The sequence below is a fragment of the Amblyomma americanum genome, chromosome 5, assembly GCF_052857255.1.
Source record: "Amblyomma americanum isolate KBUSLIRL-KWMA chromosome 5, ASM5285725v1, whole genome shotgun sequence".
Lineage (NCBI taxonomy): Eukaryota > Metazoa > Arthropoda > Arachnida > Ixodida > Ixodidae > Amblyomma > Amblyomma americanum.
Genome location: NC_135501.1, coordinates 66,803,635 through 66,826,118, shown reverse-complemented (window position 1 = coordinate 66,826,118; position 22,484 = coordinate 66,803,635). Strand labels below are relative to the sequence as shown.

At 46.7% G+C, this 22,484-nt stretch overlaps 1 protein-coding gene across 3 annotated transcripts in view; it reads left to right on the top strand.

The window, feature by feature from the left end:
- LOC144132518 (luciferin 4-monooxygenase-like) overlaps positions 1 to 22,484 on the top strand; it is a 175,135-nt gene that overhangs the window by 15,522 nt on the left and 137,129 nt on the right. For 2 of the 3 annotated variants that reach the window (XM_077664989.1, XM_077664990.1), the window contains exons 6-10: positions 8,818 to 8,986; positions 9,715 to 9,990; positions 12,758 to 12,902; positions 15,403 to 15,660; positions 16,275 to 16,430. The exons of the other annotated variant lie outside the window; for it this stretch is intronic. In XM_077664989.1, coding sequence (XP_077521115.1) covers positions 8,818 to 8,986; positions 9,715 to 9,990; positions 12,758 to 12,902; positions 15,403 to 15,660; positions 16,275 to 16,402 — 976 coding nt within the window. In that variant the 3' untranslated portion in view covers positions 16,403 to 16,430. Of the gene's footprint in view, positions 1 to 8,817; positions 8,987 to 9,714; positions 9,991 to 12,757; positions 12,903 to 15,402; positions 15,661 to 16,274; positions 16,431 to 22,484 lie in introns of those variants that run through there. 3 annotated transcript variants of the gene reach the window in all.

The following is a 22,484-nucleotide window of genomic DNA, read 5'->3' as shown; positions in this document are numbered from 1 at the left end:
AAAAAAAAAGGTTTGCCTCCTAAAAATAAACAGTGGCTTGGGCTTGAGAACGGTTGGCGCATATTTAATGAACAGAACACTGTTTGAGAACCGAGAGACAACCGCCAATGCACAGATTTAAGAACATTGAACGCTCAGAAATGGTGCACTAAAAGACTAAATTATTCCAAACTAAGGCTTACAAGCAGTACACCGAGATGAGTTTTCGGTTTAGGAAAACCAACGGCGCATGCGCAATGAGGCGTCGGCTCGCTGGGGAATTCCCCTCCACTGCCGCTTCCACTGCACACAGTGCCCTGCGGTGGAAGGCGCAACACCAGCTCCCTCCCACATGCGTGTTTCGCCGACTGATGGAACGGGTGACTACGAACAAAGTCAGGCCAGAGAGGGACCTTCTTGCTTCATCGCCGTTGATGAGCGACCCACAGGTCGCATGCTCTTCGCTGCGGCATCGAGGCAGCGGCCAAGAATGAACACGGCCTACAGCGACTTACTTTGTTGCGCTTAGCCAGGACGAACTTGAGTTGCACGACGCCTCAGGTTCTTCCTATCTTCTTGCTCTCGTGGCAAGCTTTGCTCGGTGCCAAGAACTCCAGCGGGCTTTAGTTACACGACGGCTCAGGCCTTGACTCCCACCAACGGATTTCCGCGGAAATATATACAACTTTTAGAACCAAGTTCTGCTGATTACAAAGCCAGTTTCTTTCCTGTTCTTGTAGATTACGCCGGCAGCGTTCTTTTACAGCAAATGCCCTCGTACAAATCACAACCACGCGGTGCCCCGCCGCAGCCTGTGAAGGAAGTTCCCAGCTAAGAACGGAAGTCGAGTGGGACACTCGTTACGCCCTACTTAGTAAAACCTTTCATGCGTAGCCTGAATGTCGACCTAGCTGACGGCGGGGTGGGACGTTGAAGATTTATATACTAGGACACAGAATGACACGCACTGTGAGTCTGGCTCTTACTGGGAGAGCGGATGGAATTGTTTGCGGCAGTTGGGAGACATAAACCTTCATTTCAATAACCACGGGCATCACTTGTACATATCGCATTTTGGAGGAGGCAAGGCGGCAACAGAGCGTATAACGCTGGAAAGTTTTACATTTCAACAATATAAATACGTGGCATATAGTCGTGGCAATTTGTCTGATTGCAAACATAAATTGCGTGACGGTCACCCTATGGTTACTTCAAACTGTTAATATGTCGAGAATAACCGTAGCAGGAAATTATTAGGAAAGCTAAATGCGAATCAAAGCCATCCTGGGCGCTACGCTTGGTACCACACTACTGTTGATACCACCCGTAATCCTGGTTGCCTTTTGAATTACTCAAGAATATGTCGGTATCCGCCAGCCACTTAAGGCATAAGGTTTCGCTTGCATATCCTTTCTTGTTCACCTTCAAGTGATCTTAGCATCAAATGAATACGCGATTGTTCTTGTTGGGGATGCAAACGTAGGGGCTTTGTTAACTTGCACACAAATAAAAAAACCTGCAACCATAACACTCACGAACTCCACCAGCGTTTTTCCTCATTCTGCCCGCATCGATCCCATAAGCGCGAGACACTTCTGCGGAGTCTGGAGAAGGAGTGCGCCACTGGGCAGTATGCCTCACGTTTCGTTCCCTGAAGGTCAAGCAACTAAGGGGCGCGCAGTAGCAAGGCGGCTTTAAAAATGCTTACAGGAATGTTCCCAACAGCTGCAGAGGTGATAGTTATATTTTGCTCAGTCTGTGCAAGTGCCGAGGAGCGATTGACCCCGTATTCAATGCAAGATTTAGCTCACCTGCTGTTCCATTAAAATTGGCAGCGAGGCGCTTAAATTGACAAGGGAACATGTCTAGATAGTGCAGGTACTGACCGTAGATTCGTATTACGAGAGCGAAAAAACTAGAACAATAAGAATGGTCTGGAGCTTATTTGGCACGTTTTCTCGGAATATGAATAGCAGTTTACAGATGTCCCTCAAAAGAATAGTGTATAGCAGCAGTATCTTACGGCAGTCACTTATGGGGCATAAACGTGGAAAGCTCGGAAAAGGGTTGAGCTGAGCTGGCTATGCAAAGAAAAAGGATAACTGGTAACGTTGGAAGACAGGCAAAGGGCCGAGTGGGTCAGGGATCAAACACTGGTTAATGACATCCCAGTCAATGTCAAGAGAGCGAAATGCGCTTGGGCAGCGCATGTATGGCGAAGTAGCAATAACCGATGGTCCTTAAGGGCAACGGAGTGGATTCCTAGAGAAGGGAAGCGTAGCAGCGGGCGACAGAAAGCTAGATGGGCGGATGAGATTAAGTTTGTTGGTGTGGGGTGGCCGCAACGGGCACAGGATAGGGTTAATTGGAATGATACGGCACAAGCCTTTGTACTGCAGTGGGTATAGTCAGGCTCATGATGAAGATCAATATCATCAGCTCTTTGACGTCACCACCACACGGCCGCTAAACTTTATAGTCGCTCAAAGTTTTGCTCTGTAATATTCGCCGCTAACAATTTCTAGCAAGCTTCTCTAAAACCGATAAGGTTCATGTGGACGGCCTCACATGAACTGTCCTCCTGGCAGATACCTTTGCAAATTGACGTCGCCAGCCCTTTTACGAGAGTACCTTGTTAACAAGTTTGCCAAACCAAGGTGTCTGTACAGCTAATACCAAGTAAAAAAAACAGATCTGACAGCACAGACAGTGCCTGTTCTCTGACTACGGTATTATACGACCGCCTCCAACGAAATTTGTTTTTGTTTTTTATTAATTTACATAACAATTCACCCACAGTGCCTTGTTTTTTTTTTAGCCCTTAGTAGGAGGCCAAGCATTGCGCTGTGCAACCACTGCGAAGATTTTGCGCCCGCAACAGAGCTAGCGGGAAGTATTTATGTAACATCTGGTGGCATACAACAAAAAAATCGGAAACGACGCGGCAACTTGAAATGCTAGTACGACGAGCTGCGCCAACGTTCGGTGGCGCTTCTGCCTCGGCGCAATGATGAACATGAAGTTGTTCTGTATCAGAACGCTGCCTTCACGTCTGTGCAGTTTTTTGGTAATTTGTGCTGTAATCAGGGAGGCACCGCTCCCTTTTTGCCACGGCGATGGACGTGGAGGCTGCTGTGCCTCTATTGGAACTCGGTGGGTCGGCAGCAGCCGCCCAGAGGAAGCGCCTGCACCGCCAGAGTGACTCGAGCAGCCAGGGCACAGTTGTGTACTCGGTGCCAAGTGAAGACTTCTCGTCCTCGGCCGACGACGGTTTCATGCCGGTTGTTGGCAAGAAAACCAAGCGCAGACTGCGTAGACAAGCCGAATCGTCCTCATCGAGCATGTCAACGGTGTCCTCATCAAGAACGCCAACGATCATCACGGCGCGAAGCTCGGCGCATACAGCCTTGTTTGTGCCGTTGAACTCAACAGACAACTTGAACCTCCTGAACAGGCAAGCCATCTCTATTTAACTGGAGAGCCTTGTAGCGGGAGGCATAAAATATGTCAGAATCAACCCGTTCAAAAACCTCTTTGCGATTGATGTGGTGGAGCGAAGTTCAGTAGAGAATTTAACCGCGATCACACTTCTTAAGCCGGGGAAATCACCACTCGACCTTTCATCATACCGTCCAATTGCACTCGCCAGCTGCGTCGGCAAAGTCATGGAAAGAATGCTGCTCACACGCGTGGAATGGTACTTGGAGCGATATCAGATTTATCCAACCTTCATGTCTGGGTTTCGACGGGGCCGCTCTTCTATCGACCACGTGGTTTACCTTGTAACTTCGGTGCAGCACAGAAAAAGTTTGAAAAGATTGACCGTGGCATTGTTTTTGGATATCAAGGGCGCGTACGACAACGTAACGCATCAGGCCATTTTGGACGCAATGGAAGCTGCTGAGATCGGAGGCCGCACGTTCAGCTGGATACGCAGCTATTTATCAGAGAGGTCATTTTTTGTCCTGACTGCGGACGGACCAACGTCCTTACACCGAAATTCGTGCGGAATCCCTCAGGGTGGAGTGCTGAGCCCAGTTCTCTTCAACCTTGCTCTCATCGGCCTGGTCGACGTATTGCCACAATCTGCTCAGATCTCGGTATATGCAGACGACACTGTATTTGGGCATCAGGGGTGACCCGTCCTCAAGTTCGTGCAAGACTTCAAAAAGCGGCATCGATATTGACATCTTATCTTCGCTTGCAGGCCTGAACATTTCGACCAAAAAGTGTTCACTTGTGGCGTTCACACGCAAAATAATGTCACGTTACACCATTCGCATCAATTGCGAAGCCATTCCCAATGAGAGAAGCCACAGATTCCTTGGTGTTGTCCTCGACAGGAACCTCTCGTGGAGTCCACATATCTACGACATGAGAAAGAGACTAATTTAGATTGTCCACGTCCTCTCTTTCCTCGGGGGAAAGTCCTGGGGCGCATCAGTGCGCTCGATGCTACAACTGTACCGTTCCCTATTTCTGGGCTACATGCGGTACAGTCTTCCGATATTCTGTTCCATTCGAAAAACAAATATCAAGACTCTTCAAAGTGTTCAAGCGCAAGCTCTCCGTATCTGTCTTGGACTGCCTAAATGTGCATCAACAGCAGCAACTGTTCTTGTTGCCCGGGAACATCCTGTTTCTACATACATTGCTGTTGACACCATGAGAACTCATATTCGCCACCTCACACGGGTTCCCTGTCATCACCTCGCAACCCTCCCAATAATTAGGCCGCGTACTGCATTCGCCAAAGTCATTTAAGCCCATCGCGCATATCTTCCATCGCAGTTCACCCCTGCGTCAAGACCGAGCTCACCCTTATGGAGTCTTCATGAACCTCGGGTTCACCTCTATATTCCTGGCATTACAAAGAAAGCTGGTGTATCACTGCCCGCTCTCAAACAACTGACATTTAATCACCTGCATTCTTACCAGTCACCGCATACATATTTACACAGATGGATCAGTTCACTCGACCAGTTCTGCGGGGTCGGTGGTGATACCGGCCAGATCTATCTTCATGAAAGTAAAGGGGACCCATCCAACATCTTCAACTGGTGCGGAACTCGTAGCCTTACGGGCTGCGGTAGAGTTCATCAGTCAAGAACCTCCACATGACTGGACGGTTTTCGCCGACTCTAAAGCAGCCCTTCAAGCCCTGCAAGCTGCGCTACGCCGCGGATCGCAGGAGCAACTTGTTGCTGAGATTCGTCTACTGTACCACGGCACTGTTTCCAAATGTCTTGACATCATTTTTCAATGGCTGCCAGGACACTGTGGTATTAACGGTAATCACCAGGCCGATGAGGCTGCGCGTTCTGCTCACAACGACGGAGTTCCAGTGAGGATCCCAATATCGAGACCTGACGCAGCGTGTGGGCTTCGCCCTTTGGCACTGGAGCTCACACTTTCAGCGTGGAACAAGGGAGAGTTTTACAACCTCCGCCTCAAGGCACTGGACCCTGAACTGCACCTTCGTCTTCCACGTAATTTAGAACGTCGCGACGCAACACTGTTATGCCGTTTATGGATCGGTGTTGCATTTACCAATTACTATGCTTTCCGGATGGGGATGGCCGACAGCCCTGCCTGTGAGAGCTGTGGTTGTGAGGACACCATCGCTCATCTTCTCTGTGGGTGCCCTGCATTTGCGAGTGCAAGACATACACTGTGTTGTGCCCTGGACCACCTCGATCCTCGCCCATTAACAGAGCAAAGGATCCTCGGTCTGTGGCCACAGCAGTCGGCTGCCCTCAAGGCATACAAGGCACTCTTTGCCTACTTGAGAGCGACTGGATTGAGTGAAAAATTGTGACAGCGTTGTGCGTGTGTGTGTTATGCCTTTTTTCCTTCTCCCTTCCTCCTTTTAGTCCCCTAATCCCTCTTCCCCAGTGCAGGGTAGCCAACCGGAACCCCTTTCTGGTTAACATCCCTGCCTTTCCCTCCTCCTCTTTATCTATCTATCTATTTCGGGCCTGCATAGAAAGTCTTTGGAGACAGTTGTTCACGTCGCCCAAAGTAGGCGGCGCCACTGCTCCCATTAAAATACTCGGTGTGCAATGGAAACGATGAAGTGCACCTTTTGCTACGCTGTTCTGCCATTTGTAAGAGCACCTTGTGCACAAATGTTACCCCCTCTTGAAATGAAATTCGCACTGAAGTGAATAAAAATGAATTCTAGTAGAAAAGTAAAGAACAGTACGTTCTCATCTGTATAGCAAAGTATGCAGCTCGTAATAAAAAGCAAGGACGCTAACTGTGGACCACTAAAGGAAAAATGACGTGCGCTGTCACCACCTTATTCCTTAAAACAAAATAACAGAATTTAACGACCGGACACAAAAAATCCCATAAAAGTTTGACTTTTCGTGTATTTTTTAGAGCGAAAGCTCTACTACGCTAGTCTAAAACAAACTTTCGCTGCATATTGCCGGTGGCCAGCAACGGCGCCCCTATCAACCGAATCTGCGTCCAGAAACAGGTGGTCGCTGCGCCGAGCTCCGCTCTTCGCTGCGGCGTGGCTCCGCTGGATCGCTAGACTAAGATAGCATATAGGCGCCTACTAGTTAGTGTGGTTAACCATGATGACGTCAAAGCATATAAATGAGCATAATTAGTAGTAAATATAAGAATGTCCACTTCTAAACCATGATTGGAGAGGGGAATGTTTGCGCAAATAAATTCCGCTAATTAGACAGATTACTTATCGTAAATAATCAGTTTATATGTATGTTGCTATAGCGACGAAGAAGTGCTAAATACGTGATGTGACCTTCAGCTTGGCCTTGAAAAAGAATTCAGTGAAATGTAATAATAACATTGGGTGAACGGATCATGTCGTGTAGGGTATAAAACAATGTAAGTCGCGTAACTTAGCCTGGCGTCAATCGGCGCGTTGAAAAGGGGCCTACCGAGGCTGCTTTCCCCGCAGGCGGTGGTGGCATGGACGGCAATGAAGACATAGTTGCTTAAACGATCTCCGGTCCTGGAAGTTGCCGTCAAATTTATAGCCGCCAAGCCTCGTCCAGTTTCCCGATACAGCAGAGTTTCCCTCTCTAACCAGGTTCAACAGTAATTAAACCACAACTAATTTTTAGAGCAGTCAAGCACACGCGCAGGCGAAATGCGTGAAGAAACGCATCAGGAACCCAGGCGGCAACAATGCAACAACAAAAAAATGGCGATTAAGCAAATGGCAATGCCGAAAATCGCTGCCAGTTGGCATGTGGTAAACATTACGCGCAAAAATATGCTACTACTATGAAATCAAACTGCGTTAAATACTTTTGCCACAATATCGTTGCGATTGTGCAGCAACAGACGCTGCCGCTGCGGCCGTCTCACATTTATAAACTCCAGAAGTTCTCTTACTTGCTGAAATAACTTTATTTGCGCTCGTCAAGGAGCCAGAGGGCGATGAAGAGTTGACTTTTGACTGCCATCATCTTCCTTCCCTTTCAGCAGGCTGGGATGCCTTGGGATTCAGCGGTGTGCATTGTCAGGCGGATGACTTTAGTTTGTTCTTCTGCATCCTGGCTGACCATCAAAGCCTCCTGGGCCCTGTATTGCTTACACGCAACCTCTTTGGCCCGAACTTATAAGCGGCGCTCCTCAACCGTGCGAATGACGTCAAAATCTCCACGAGCGCCACGCCGAGACTGGCTGCCCATGTCAGCGCCCCATGCTTATTTTGTGCAGCGCGACGTCCCATCAGCCGCATCTCACTCCTTCCCTTTCCTGGCTCTCCCTCACCTCCGCCGTTTGTCGCCTTTTCCTGTCTCTGCTCTCTTCCTGGTCAGCGCCGAACACGTTTCAGTGCGCTACCCGTAAGGCTCCCAATCACGGATTTCGCCAAAGGTCCGTCCGAATACGTGCCGTGACTTTGAAGCGCGAGAGATAAGCTAGAGGCGAAGCGCGCGTCACTCGACCTGGCCGACGAGGCGGCGGCGCAGTCACGCATCTGCTGCCAGTATAGCAGAGTGGCTGCATCACAGCTGCGGCCAATGTAGCGCGCGCCATCTGGCGTTCCAGATGTGGTGCGGGATTCTCAATGCGGAATCCGGACTGAGCGGGCGCGTGTCGCTGGCGCACTCTCAAGGAGTTCTAGTGCACCTACTTCGCATTTGATGAACTATGCAAACCTTCTGTCATTTTGTCTTTGACAACCGCAGTGACAAACATGTATTCGCCTGGCGAATTCAGCTAAACTGCTAGGGCTGTAAAAACGAACGAGGGCGCTTTCATTATTTACGGCATTACTTTTCTCTCCAAACCACAACTATCGTCCTTTCAATGCGAGTTTCAGTGAGGACAGGGCGTCTAATAGTTGTACAGTTGAAGAAAATGGCAAGAGTAGTATAAACCAGACTCGCCGACGTTAACCTGCGTTTAGAAAAGCTGCTGGCACCGCGGCGGTGGCCAAGTGGTTGAGCATCCGCCTCGCATGCGGGGTATGTGGTGTTCTACCCCCAAGGCCCCCGGGTACCCTCCGGTGATACAATGGTTGCAAGCTTTCCCCTGGTCTGGTGCTCGGCTTAAACATGGTGAACGGCTTCGGAAATCGGTCTTTGAACCCACCTTGACAAGTCGAAAATACCCTGTGTCATGGCGCTCTTTGGCCATGGATGCATTGAAAGTGCCGGTTCGGGTAAGCCGAGTGGAAAAATAATACCCCTAAACTGTTCCGCAGAATGGGCTGCCATCGTGACAAGGACGTATGGTCTACATAACCGAATAATTTTGAATCGGACTCCAAGATTCGCTCTTGCAGCCAAAAACTGTTTGTAAGAATGTCAGCAAACAAAGCTCCTCTCATTCGTCTGCCTTTTTTTGCAGGTCATTAGTGAGTTACGATCCTGGAGACGTTCTCCTCGCCTGGTACCCTATTACCTACACTTCTGGCTTCATGTTCACCCCCGTTGCGGTATGTGCCGGAGCAGTTTGTGTCATAACAAACCCCGGATTATCATTTGACCAACTTGTGAACTACGTCAACAAGTACCAAGTGAGTTCAGTCAGTCATGTAGATCCTTCAAATTCTGATATGTTGAAGCGCTTGCACAGTATTTATTCTTTTGAGTGTGGAAAGAAGACATTAGAAACAAGAGTGTAATTGACGGCCATATATTTCATGAATACTTTCTACAGAGCCCTTCCAGCTTTCCACTACATTAAGGGTAGTAACTACACAAACGCGAACTTTATCTTTACGGGATTTGCTATTTAGGCACATGAATCAGTAATAGGGCGTACAATTACAATGCAAGGTATAATATTTCTGAACAACAAAAACGGTTACTGGCTCTGTGACGTGATCTCAGGATCAAAAATTGAGCAACGTTGTTTTCTAAAAATATGAAAACTGGCAGATTGGACAACGCGGCGGTTATTCATTATTTAAAACCAGCGCTACCGAACCTGGGACTAAGAAGAAAGACACACACTGCGCTGATGCTGCGTTTGACAAGTGGAAGTTTTGACACAGAATAGAGGCCCAAGTTCAAGTAATGCGTTGAAAAAGAAAGGCAGGTTGGGAGCAGTGAGTCTTTTCTTTTTTGCCCTGTGCTCTGTAGAGCTGTTTTTGTATAATTAAGTTTTAACTGCAAGCAGGCTCCTTATCGTTAAACGAACACATGTTTTAAAGCGTTGGTAGTGATGGTTGCGTTTCTGCAGTAAAAAGGAGGGTGCATGGAAGTGTGCAGTGATTATAACACAGTTCTTCAATTTCACCAGGTGACAATACTAGCCTCAGTCCCGACCAGGTTGTACTACTACGTGGCAGACATGCTGCGCACTGGAACCAAGCTTCCGTCTGTGAAGAAGATCAACGTTGGCGGAACCGTGCTTACGAGGGCGTTTGCGGAGAGGATCATGGCTGCCTTCGACGGCCTGTGCTCACTTCGCAACCACTACGGCATGTCCGAATCCTGCGGTGTGCTCTGCTCGCCACCAAACGGTGACATGGCATCCGGTAACGTCGGATTCCCAGCTCCCATGGTCGAACTCAAGGTAGGATTAAACTCACGCCATGGTTTGAAGTGCGGCCAGACGAAACATCAGCAAGGAAGTTTATATCGTCTTGTTGTTATCAAGACCAATTTTGTTCGAAGGGTAGGACTCAACTTTAGCTGTAGATCATATTGTAGGCACTCATAATTTGTAACAAGCATCTAATACAAAATTATTTCTGCACACTTTATTTATTATATATTTTGAAACAGGGTGATCAGCTGGACGTGGTTACAAGTTAAAAATCAAGTACCGCATCGTGCAATGAAATAACGTGTGTGTGTCAAATAACGTGTTAAGAGCAAAGCGCAAGCCACAGTCGCGCAAGCCGTCGTCTGTTTCCATGGCAGCTGCGGCTGCGCCATTTCGGCACCGTCCACTGAGGAGGTGCACAGTTTTCCTGAACTAGAACTGCACAACGTCTGCACATTTTTGACACGAACAGCGTTTTTCAGACGGCGCCCTCTTGCACAGCTGAAACTCACGGCGAAGTGCAGCACCGCGAGAACCAGTGCACATAGTGCAGGAGAATCGAACGGGCCTTATATATTAGTTTATGTTCCGGAAATTACAAACAGAAACAATGGTAAGCAGTTCTGCAAAAATGCGCGAGTCAGGAACAGTAGAATAAAAGCAAGATCTTGAACAGCGTCAATTGACGGGCTAGTTGGTTTTCCATGGTGTTTTACCAGCGCAAGAGGACGCGGACGAAGAAACACGGACAAAGACAAACGGGCGCTGAACTGTAACGTTATTTTGGAAAAACGCACAACTCTTACATATATACCCTCAGACCCACCGCCCACCAGGAAAAAAGCTCGGGGAATTAAAGCACGTGTCAATCATCAGAATCAAAACGGCACGAACAAAGAGTCAAGCTATACAAAGGAACAGATAACAAGCCAACCCCAGATGGGTGAAAAAACAAGCAGCGCGAAAAAGTTGCGCGAAGGAACTTTTTCTCCTCTCTTTTCGCACTTGCGAAATATTAGAAGCAGCCAAGATTTTAAATCTCAAGAAATAATGTGTTATTACGCCCTCTGTTTTACTTTCACAGAAGGAGATAGCTTTCCCGTCTGGTTTTAATGGGTTTTACCTTCCTTTACTTACTGTTCACAGTAGTCATTCCATGCCTTGTCTTCCCCCTGTAGTATTCAAATTTTACCTTCTCTGTTGTTCTCATTTGCCTCCTTATTTTATTGTATAGCTGTGTTCATTGTTAGCTGTCACTGCTTCCATGTTAGGTTTTTACAGTTTTTTGCCTTTACGGCTTTTTAAGGTCGTGTCTCTCTTTTTCTCGATTTTAATGACATTCTTGCGTGCAGGTGCATATTTTTCGTTTTAAAAGCATTCTGTCGTCAACCTTGACTTTCAATAGCTGTGTTTCCTTGTTGGCTTTCATGTGAATTTTGTTTTTCATCGGGTCCATGGTCTTAGTGTTTCCATATAGAGTATTGTCTTGTTTTCTTTTTTTTTAATTTTAAGGGCACGTGTTTTGGTGTCGCGATTTATAGGCGCCTTTTCATTTTTTATGCGGAAAAAGAGAGTAGAAAAATTCCTTCCCGCAACTTTCTCGCGCTGCTTGTTTTTTCACCCATCTGAGGTTGGCTTCTTATCTGTTCCTTTGTATAGTTTTACTCTTGGTTCGTGCCGTTTTGAACCTGATGGCTGACACGTGCTTTCATTTCCCGAGTTTTTTCCTGGTGGGCGGTGGCTCACAAGGTATATATATGTAAGGGTTTTGCGTTTTTCTAAAATAAAGTTGCAGTTCAGTGCCTGTTTGTCTTTGTCCGTGTTCCTTCGTCCGCGTGTTCTTGCGCTGGTAAAACACCAACCTATATCTGTACTGTGTTTAGATTCCAGTTCACTGGATATGACTGATAAAAGTGACATGCGATAAGTGAGTTATGAGAACAAGACCCGAGTTGTCACAGCGGTAAAATCAGCCGGAGAAACCGTTACGTACAGAGGTACCAGTAAAACTGAGCAGATGGGAAAAGACATAATGACTAAGGCTCACGCGATTAGCCCGAAGGAAACTTCTCTCCTGAGATTTCACAGCCTATGAAAGGTTATGTCTTAAAACAGGACGGTACATGATAGTGGAACAAAATTTGATAAGCCTGCAAAGGTCTTGTTAGACAGCAGCAAAACTTGTACACTGACGTCAGGTACGCAAGTTCGGCTCCTTATCCCACCCCAAGTCACGTACCAGCGAACATGAGAATGATACAAAAACACTGGACACTAGCTTAGAGCGTAGTTATAGCATTCGGCGAGAGCAGTCAGTGGTCGCAACTATCACTGGGCGCCGGCTGCTTTGCAGTGTCACCACCAGCGCTCTCGCGACTCAGCGCATCTGCTAGCGTAAACCTCGTTCGAAGAGGTAGTTGAAGGTCCGCCCTCTTCATTTTGTCGCCGGCACCGCACTCGCTGCTCCGTGGCTTCCGTCGCAACCCGGAGCACTCTTTGCGAGTCTCCACTCTTCCTGTTTCGTGGTCCTCCTCTTAGAGACTGAAAAATTCTCTCAGGCGGGTATTTTGAATTCACGGTCACGTGATGTAACGCTAATATTTCCAGCTGCGTAACCAGCGATGGCAATGTACCGGTTGCAGCCGCTGCGGCTGCCCAACGTCCCATGAGGTATGTAGATGTTAGACCGTACTACAGGTCCTGAGCATTAGCAAAAGACAGGCAGCACATGCAGAGCTTTAGACCAGTTTAGTACCTTACGGAGCACAGTGTAAACCCTAAGCAATTCTTTCAGTTCCTCGACTTGGACACCGGAGAGAAAGTGGGGCCCAGGCAGAATGGCGAGTTGTACTTCAGGATTCCCAGCGTGGCCAAGGGCTACTACAAAAATCCCGAACTCACGAGAGAGCTCAAGGGTGAAGACGGTTGGTGCAGATCAGGTGAGACCGCACCAATATGCGCATCTTCTTTGAAAATATTTTATGCGTGCCTTCTGCCTCGTCTTCCGCAGCACGATGTGTACATAGGAGCATTTGGGAGCATTATTTAGCTGATTGAAGAAAAGCCTAGAAGAAAAATTTAGTCCCCAGATAAGTTACGGGACGTGTCTAATGCTATCTAATGATTAGGTAGACGATAGACGAAGCCAGAGTTGCGTTTTCTTCTTTAATTGATTCGATACTGTTAATCATTATGAGCTCTGTAAGAAAACCGGGATTTTAAGTTTTAGATGAAGAAACCTGACATCCTTTCTCTGAATTCTTTCACGTTCATAAAGTTTTATTTGGTAAATAGGTCCCATATTTTACTTACTGATACGGTGTTTACTTTATATTCTCGTACCACCTGCATAAAGAGTTGTGCACGATTGGTCATTATAGATGGGCGCTGACAGCTCACTCTCGATGCACACTGCAGGAATTGACATGCTTAAGTTCCAAAAATTAACCTTTCATTTATGTATTCTAACCATGGCCTTGTACTTTCAGGAAATCTTGTTTTCACCACGCGCTAGGTCCCATCACCTCGAAACGAAATACTTCATGGTTGTTTTGCTGATCACTTGATTCCCCCGTAACCTTATTCCTGAACACAAGTCTGTTGCTCAACACAGTGGCAACGTCTATTTTTTCCCTTTCCCCCTCAATTCTCGGCTTCTACTTTTGAAGTTCCTCATATTGTGTTTCTGCCGTTTGACACACAACTATGACTTCGCTTATATGCTGCAGCATGCGTGAATCCTAGTATGGAGCAGGGTTGGGGCTTGGCGATAGCTCCGCTCGGTGTTTTTTGCCGTGTTCAGTGACTTACTTCTGGGGACTGAGGAGTTCTGTCTAAAAAGCTGCCCAAAGTGGCAATATCTGGTGCGGTAGAAAGACATGAGGCATTGCTTAAATGGCATGTTAGAACATTTAGAGTCATAGAGACGACTAGCTATATTTCAACTTCAGTTGGTCGAAACTGATCATGAGCCCCTTAATATGGCTCCCCTCCTACCCACCTGCAGATTCACGATGGTCAACACTTTATGTCACTGGCATAGGCATTACTAGGTAAATGTCTGAGGTTCAGGGCGCCACTTATTCGCTCCCGCGGCTGCCGGGAGTTCAGAGGATGCAAGCGATCCAGCGCCCACAGGCCGCCAGAAACAATTTAGGCAAAACACTGCTCAAACACAGCGAATGAAGAATGCTTCGCACCATGCGTCACATTTCGCGATTACACTATGATCTAGACGCCAACTGTTAGGAGAGTTAAGATGTAGGCCAGTTGGTGATATTTACGGGTGTCGTCTTTCAAGTTTCAGAACTTGTTTTTTCGTGTACCACTATTTCGGGTACGACTCGTAATTTATGCTGAGCCCCTATTTCTCTCCACTTACACGTGCGATTTGTGGTCTTTGAGGCGACGCCGCAGAGCTTGTTTTGTTCTATTATTTATGTCCTCAACCTATCTTGTATTGGCACTGCGGCGACACGTGCGGCCTATCTATAAAACCCATGATATTTTTCAATACAATTTCACATGCCAGTAACGCCCTCTGTGGTCGCCGTCCTCCGTCCCTGTGTCTGCGGCGGTTTTTAGTCGTTACGCTGTATGTGCTGCCTAGCCCGACGAAGCGCGAATGTCTCCTGACAGCGGGCGCAGTATACGACGGTAGGATGAAGAACATGAACGCCTTTTAGTGGTGACACCCTAAAATTGCGAACAGCCATTGTTGCAAACAGCGGTGCCAGTTTAGGGCTGTTACGGTGCGAAAACATCACACTGACATATGTAACTCAAATAAAGCTCAAAAGTTTAGGCTTCTGTGGCTGACGTAATAACACTCTGCACATAGGCCCATAAGAATGTTGCTGTCGAAACCTCCGCAGCTGCAACAGTACAAAAATTGGGTTCACCACAAATTCTATCATTCAACCAATGCAAAACTTACCTTCCGGTATAAGCGATTTCCAATGACTTTATTTCTCATGATGCTGGTGAAATTGTTAGGGTAATCCCCCATTTTCCCTCTTTCTGGTCTTGTTGTCTAGCGCTGTTTGAAATTGTATTGTTACCATGCAGCACCAACTCGCCCAGTCTGCTACACTTCTACACTAATTATTCATTAGGAAGCGCCCAAGTCCAGCCATAAAGAAACAGAGAAAAGCTATGGTGTGCAGCTTGTGTTGCATTTAGAGGCACAAATAAAAGGCTGTTTTCTTCCACAAAAGGAATGTCTCTCTAGCCCTTTCTGAGTATAAACGTGCAATTTTATTTCTGACGCATTTATTTTCCAAAGTAACTGCTCATGCCACGCGACCAAAGCTGCTCATGCCTACCACATGTCGGGCATTCCGGCTGAGGCGGGTAATGTTTCGTATCCGCGTCCCGCCGTGGACTGCCACAAAACACCGTTAAGCGCGCCTCAGTCCTCCGTTCCATCCACGCTCGCAGGGGACATCATGTACTACGACGAGGACGGTCGCGTGTACTTCGTGGACCGAGTGAAGGACATCATCAAGTGCCTCGACCAGCAGGTGTCCTCGGTCGAACTGGAGTCCCTGCTGCAGAGCCACGGAAGCGTTGCCGACGCAGCTGTCGTCGGCGTGGAGGACACCAGGTACGGCGACGCCCCGGCCGCCTTCGTCGTGCTCCGGAACTCGTCGAAGCCGCCGGCCGAGATCGCCGCCGAGCTGAAGGCTCTCGTTGCAGGTGCGTGAGAGAGGGAGCTGAGCAAAGTTGACATCCGTTCAGCTTAATTGCAACACTGCACTTAAGGGGGAGAGCAAAACATCGAAACGATTTTTACTCAATATCAACACATATGACCACCGCTTGGGAAGACCTGCGTATCACCACCAAAGGTAATATGTATATGTAACCTCACTGCGAAGCTACATGTACTGGACGCTCTATAGCTCTCCTAAGAGTTTTGAAGGAGAAAATACATAGAGTCAGATACAATTAAAGTACGCGGCGGCTTTTCCTCGTCGAGGGACTCTCTTCCAGGAAACGGCCTCCGCCGATTCGCATTCATCAACCTGTTAGCGTGACAATGCAAGGAACAGCTCCACAATGGATAGGGGTGTATCCCCAATAATAGAAGGAAGGGACTGTACCCTTTCATCTACCACTCCCTGCTGTGTAACATTAGCATGGTTATGAGTAGGGGGTCATTTGACGGGCAAAATCCGTTGCGTTCTTCAGTTCTGTCAAAGTATTGAAAATTAGAATTTTTTCCTTTCGTTTTTCTTTTTTGAGATAATTATTGGTTTACCCAGGTGATTTACTGTGCACTCTTGATACCTGAGTCCACTTTTTTTCAGATCAAACTGAGAAATTCAAGCATCTGTACGGTGGAGTAGTGTTTGTCGACCGCTTGCCCAGAAACACCAACGGCAAAGTGATGAAGCAACAGCTTAAGGCCATGTACGAAAAGTGTAATGTTTACTAAACCGCAAGCCATGTCCTGCCACAACGAGTTTGACTGAAAAATAAAGCGCTTGGTGCATGTGCTGCTTCATTTGGTGAAAGTAAAAAAAATCGCAAAAGCATTTATTATTCAGACATAAAAGATTTCAAAAGTGTTGATACTGCACGAAAGTGACTTACCATTCAATTTTACTTTCTATTTGCCAAATGCCCTGGCAGGCTCAAAGAAAGTAAGACGAATATACTTCTTCGCAGAGTGCATATGTAATAGGATGAGTATATTAGCGTAAATGACTAGACAAGAAGAGGGACGACATGAGCCCTACTAATAACTGAACATCTATTGCAAGCGAAGCATTTAAAAGAAGCGTTTCAACCACATCTCCAAGCACAAAAACAAAAACAAAGAAATCAATCGAAGGTGACACACCACGGTGGTTAAACGGGACGGAAGCTAGCTCTCTAGATTAGCCATCTTCTACGTAAGTCATCACCTTATCTAGCAGGTCCACCGCAGCTGCACTAGCACAGTTGAGTAACTTCACAGTTTGGTCGTGTTAGTGCCGCACGACATGAAAGGATAACCGCACAGCCAAACGAGGATGGTGTGCGACCTACCTTAGTCGTTATCGTCTGGTATGAGCCTAAAGGTTTATTGTTAACAAATTCCTGGCCTCATTTGCTTATGGTAAACGCTTACACAATTTCGCGCCTGAGCTGATCCGGATTAGATTTCTCCTGCGCTTGACCTCCTGGCAATCTCTGCATGCAGGCTGAGGTTGCTCGCAAAGGCATGCGTTTCGCAGCGACTCGGCGCGCTCTCTCAGGCGATAATGGTGTCATCATCCGCGCGTTTTGTACACGTGAGGATCTGGCTTGCCATCGCCCTGTTGGCACTCTGGACACTGAACCACGATGTCGCCTCCTTTGCGTTTGGTGTGGAAATTAAAATAATGCATGCGCAAGGTGGTGTTTCAGTACCCTCGTTGTGCTTGCTGCTCTGCCCTCCTCAAATGAAAAACTAAAAAAAATTAGGAAATGAAATGGTGCATTAACTGCCCCACATATCTTGTCGGACACCTGGACCGCGCCGTAAGGGAAGGCATAAAGGAGGGTGTGAAGGATAGATGGACGGAAGTGGTGCCGTAGTGGAGGGCTCTGGAATAATTTCGACTATGCGTAGGTCTTTAACGTGCACTGACTCCGCGCAGAACGCGGGCGCCTTTTCCGTTTCGGCTGGATCAAAACGCGGCCGCCGGTGCCGGGTTCAAACCCGGGAACTAGGCCCGGCGTCGGCGTTTCAATGGAGGCGACATGCAAAAGACGCTTTTTTGTTACTTCAGCGCAAACAGCGCAAACTAAAGACACAGGCACAAAGAACACACACACAAGCGCTGACGAGCATGTTTAAAGTTGTACGCAAATGTATAGACGCGGGGAATGATGAAGCAAGGTTTGTGGGTTAGCGCACTGTTGCTAAGTCTGCATTTCTTTATTTTCCTCTCGTAATTCGCTATCAACATCCGTAGGCTGGGGGGATGTCAGTGTTTAAAAAAGAGCGTGTATGTGCAGTAGAGAAGATGGCGCTGGCGCTCAGCAATAACTTTCTTTCTGATGTAGACAAGACAATCAATAAGAAGATAAACGTTTCAAGGTACGTTGAAGGCTTCTTGGTTTGATGGACAGGGCCAGTTTTAACATATGAATTCATGATATTCTACAAATTTTGCGCAGAAGTTGTAAAAGGCTGTGTTTCGCTTTTCAGATGCGTTTGAAAATGCTCTTTAGTGGTTGAGCTTAACGCTGTTTTTGTAAGTACCACCACAACTGCTGGATGTACTCAACCGATCCCAGAAACCACTAGGTTTTCGCACGGGCCACTATAAACTGGTAAAGAATGGAATTGGCAAGAGTGGAATATTCTGGGCCAGTTGGTACATGACATAAAATGGCATAAAAAATGAAGATACACATCATAACTGGTGTGGGTTCGTTATTCAATGTCCTGTCTGTTGCGCAGCTAATTATAAGAAATGAAATTGCGATTACCAGCACTCGTTCAAGCCTCACAAATTCGTGCCATCCCTGCGTAGTGGATAGTGTGCAACTGCAAGTACGCCGGTTATATGTCGCAGGTGTTCAAACGTACTGATTTCAGAGAATATGCGAAAAGCTTTTGCGGGCTGTAAGGGTAGGGTTCTCAAATTCAAATGTGGAGGGAAAGATAAAGCTGCAATTATTCCGTGCGACAATCGAACGGCTCACAATCTGATTAAGAAAATTGGGGGACGTTTTGGCGTGAGCTGTTGTCTACTGCGCCACAGAAGTTGGGGTTGGGGTGAAGGGGCGTGTTGTGCGGAATGATAATGAGCCTTTGTGAGAATGTAAAAAGAACCAATGAATTTTAATGTTCAGTATTGTTTAGATCAAGATTTTACAATGCTAATGTTCAGTGGTGTTTAATAATTGTCTGTAATGCAAAAAGTTCATATTGGGCAGACTAACCAGTGTTTCAATATTCGGCTTAGGGAACATCTTAGGTTAATCCCGCCTAAAGGCAATAGAGAAAAAAAACTCCCAACTGGGGATGCACTACCACGATTGCAAGCTGAAGAGCAAGAAAGCGTGAAGACTATCAGGAGTGCATGTTGTTGGGTGAGTCGGTCGTACATCGTTGAGTAAAGGTACTGCGCAAAATAATACAAACATGTCGCTGTTCACGCGCGCGCGCGCGCGTGGAGAACAGTGACATTTTAGTTTCTCAGCACGGATACCTAGTATTTGCAAAGCGCCAAGATATTCGTGGACATTGCAATGAACCACCACTAGTGTTGCGTTTTCCTTTATATATGTCCTACTTCGAACCTGCTTTTGAATAGGGTTCCTGCGCGATTATCTTTACCGTGTCGACTGCAGCGCCATAACACACAGCCTAGCGAGAGGAGCAAGCAGTTTGTGGCGCACTCGAAATGCTTTTCAACGCCACTTTGATGCGCTTATTGGAATTATCTTCTCTGCTTTGTCGAAGCCCCTCGCACCTTTCTCCATCTATCTGGGCGAAGCTATACACAAATATTGTTATCAGCCAAAATGTTGCAAGATGTATGCGAGTAATTCAAGATGAATTTTGTGCTCGTGCCGGCCGCAGTCAAGCCTAGGTCGCCACGCGCCACGCTATAAAACAACTGCCGCGCCTATCGCATTTTGAGAAATCGGCCTGTGTTGGTGAATCTATTTCTGAAAACCTCATGGAAGGAATGATGTTGACGGCGGTATGGCAAACAATTCCCTCGTTAGTACCTGTCTTCTCCCGCGCAGTTTCTCGGGGTCTGTATTCAAATACATATCATTTATGTAACATCTTAATGATGTACGACGCCCTGGATATTCTGCAGATATCTATTGATGGAAATGTATAGGATTTCTTACTGATACAGGCGTACATCACGGCAAGCGCTTCACGAACATTCTCTCCCAGTTCTTGTCTTTACCGCGGCAGCAATGAACATGTCTCACTCCTCGCGTAGATCATATGCCGTAAACGACTTCTATTGAGTAGGCCAACTAGTTCGCTATTTCTATGCTGTCTGTTGTTTTTCGGGAGCGTAACAGAGGCCAGAAATAACAAAACTGAATTCAAAGCACAAGATTTTTGCACTCTTCACTAGCATGAAATTTATAAGACAGTTCATTTCGAATCGCAAGAATGGAAAGCTTCAATTCCCCGTGTTGTGATGAGCTTGCCTGGTTACTGCCGCAGCCTCATTATGAGGCGGTGTCTTGGTGTCCTTCCGAAGATAGCGATACTTTACTCTCAGGGACTTTGGTTAATTCTTGAATTGTGATGTGTACTAAAGTACTACAGCACAATTGCTGGCAAGCAATTTTTGTATCTGAAGGAAGTACTTGAAGAGTGCGCACTGGCGTGGTCATCGCACATGAAAGTCACAGCGAGCAATACCACATAAATCCCAAAAGTTCATGTTTTTGTATGCAAAAAACAACAATTACTTGTCGCTCATTTACGATTCGAATCAGGAATTCCGGGGCAAATAATTTTTCCCTAGGGTCGTCAGGCCGACCATACATACCAAGAAATTCTGGACAAAGACATTTTTGAACGGGCAACCATTTATGAACGCAATTTTTTCATATAACGTATGATTTCCCTGTAACAACCAATATACCCAGAGATCACCCGACGGCAGTGTCGCATTTTTTTTATTAACGTTCTTGCTATCGTCTCAAGCGTTCCCCAATGCTCTTATATGGTAGTCTTAATTGTTCGATGCGATCAATGGAAACACTTTAAACGAAAGATTTTGCTATCAGAACAACAGACCATTTCCGTCAATATTTCCATAACAGTGTCTTGCAACGTGCCAATTTTCAAACTTTTTGACCGAGGATGTTGGACATGATTGTGAGTAGGTAACGCATGTGTACCTAATATAACACAAATTGCTTAAGGGCAAGTATCAATCTTGTCACGCGTTCAAAGGATCCCTTCTATAGATAATTAGATCCTAGGCAACAGCAGATGGTTTGAGAAATACGCCGTATGCCCGATCCAAAGTTCATAGCTAAGGTATATCGCTGCCACCTCGTTTCTGAAGCTCACGAGCTATTTTCTACGCATGATACTGTGACACAGCATGAAAAATGAACCTCTAATTTTAATGCAACTGAAGTATCTTTAAATCTGACTGAAGTGTCTCGTCTTTTGAATTGGGGCCTATTATTTGTTTATTATAAATTGGTCATTTCAAAATACCTGTCTAGGCTGTACGCTTAAGACGGGTGCGCAACGCCTAGAGGGAGCAAGAAAATTTGCTCACAATATCAGTTGACCTCAATCCCATCCAGAATTGGTAAATATTAAGGATTCCTATTTGCGACAGCAGTTCATCAAGAATAAAGCAAAACTGCACAAAGCAGGAGAAGTACGAAAGCATTACACATCCGGCAGGGAAAACCATTCGAGGTAGGAATGAGCCGTTCCTTGCATAGCAGAATATGCTTTTGATATTGACACATAACGACACAATATTTTCGATTTTCCGTAAGCATACATTATTTATTGAAAAAGAACCTCCGCTTAATATCACATTACGAATTTATAAGCCAGGCAGCCGTGCTAGTAATACGATTCGGTCAACGGACAGAAGCAGACCGATCTCTTCTAGGCTCCCACTTGTGAAGCACCGGGATAAACTGCCGCTTGTGCGGATGAGCGACGTGGTTGTCGGGCAAGCCGCTTGTGCTCCACTGTATGCTCCACGAGCTGCGTTGTCGAAGTGGGTCCACTGACGACGACGAATTCCGACCCGTAGAACGCACAGTTAGTCACCTGCACATACAGAATTGTCCACGCGCCAGCTCCTTAGTACAAAGTCACATGTCCATAGGGCGTCAACAGCGCACCAATTACGGGACGGAACAGAGACAAAGACAAGCACTTAGATGAGCTTGACTGTGTCTTTGATGCCTCGCTTTCTTTAATGCGACACACTGTTAATGCGTACCAACTCACCCGTTTGTCACTTTTACTCAAAATCTGAAGTACACATCGTCCTGCCACCCCCGATGCTGTCAATAACACGCTTGCGAATCCAACAAGGCAGTTTGGTGGGCTAGTTGATGCGTCATTATTTTATAACTGTGCTGAAAACATACGTTGTGACGGAACGAGAAGTACATGGAAGCACCTAGACAGACACCACACTAGTGGCAGTCTCGGTCTGTACGTGCTTTCATATACTTTTCGTCCCGTCACAACGTATGCTTTCAGAGCAGCAACAAAACAATAGTAAATTCAGCAAGCGCAGTTACCGTCTGCTGAAGTCTGGCACTCGCACTGGCTTCATTTATTACTTTCTGCAGGTGGCAAAACGTCGCCTTTACAAAGCTTCTAAACTCCATAGACAGGCAGGCAGGCAGGCAGGCAGGCAGGCAGGTTCCTTCCTCCCGCCTCTATTCTGTTTTCCTCTCCTCCCGATTCAGCCAGACCACACCGAACATTCCGATTACACAGTGCCTAATTTGTTCGCATCTATTCACAATAGCGGTCACACAACTTTGCCGTCGGGATGCGGCCTCTCATC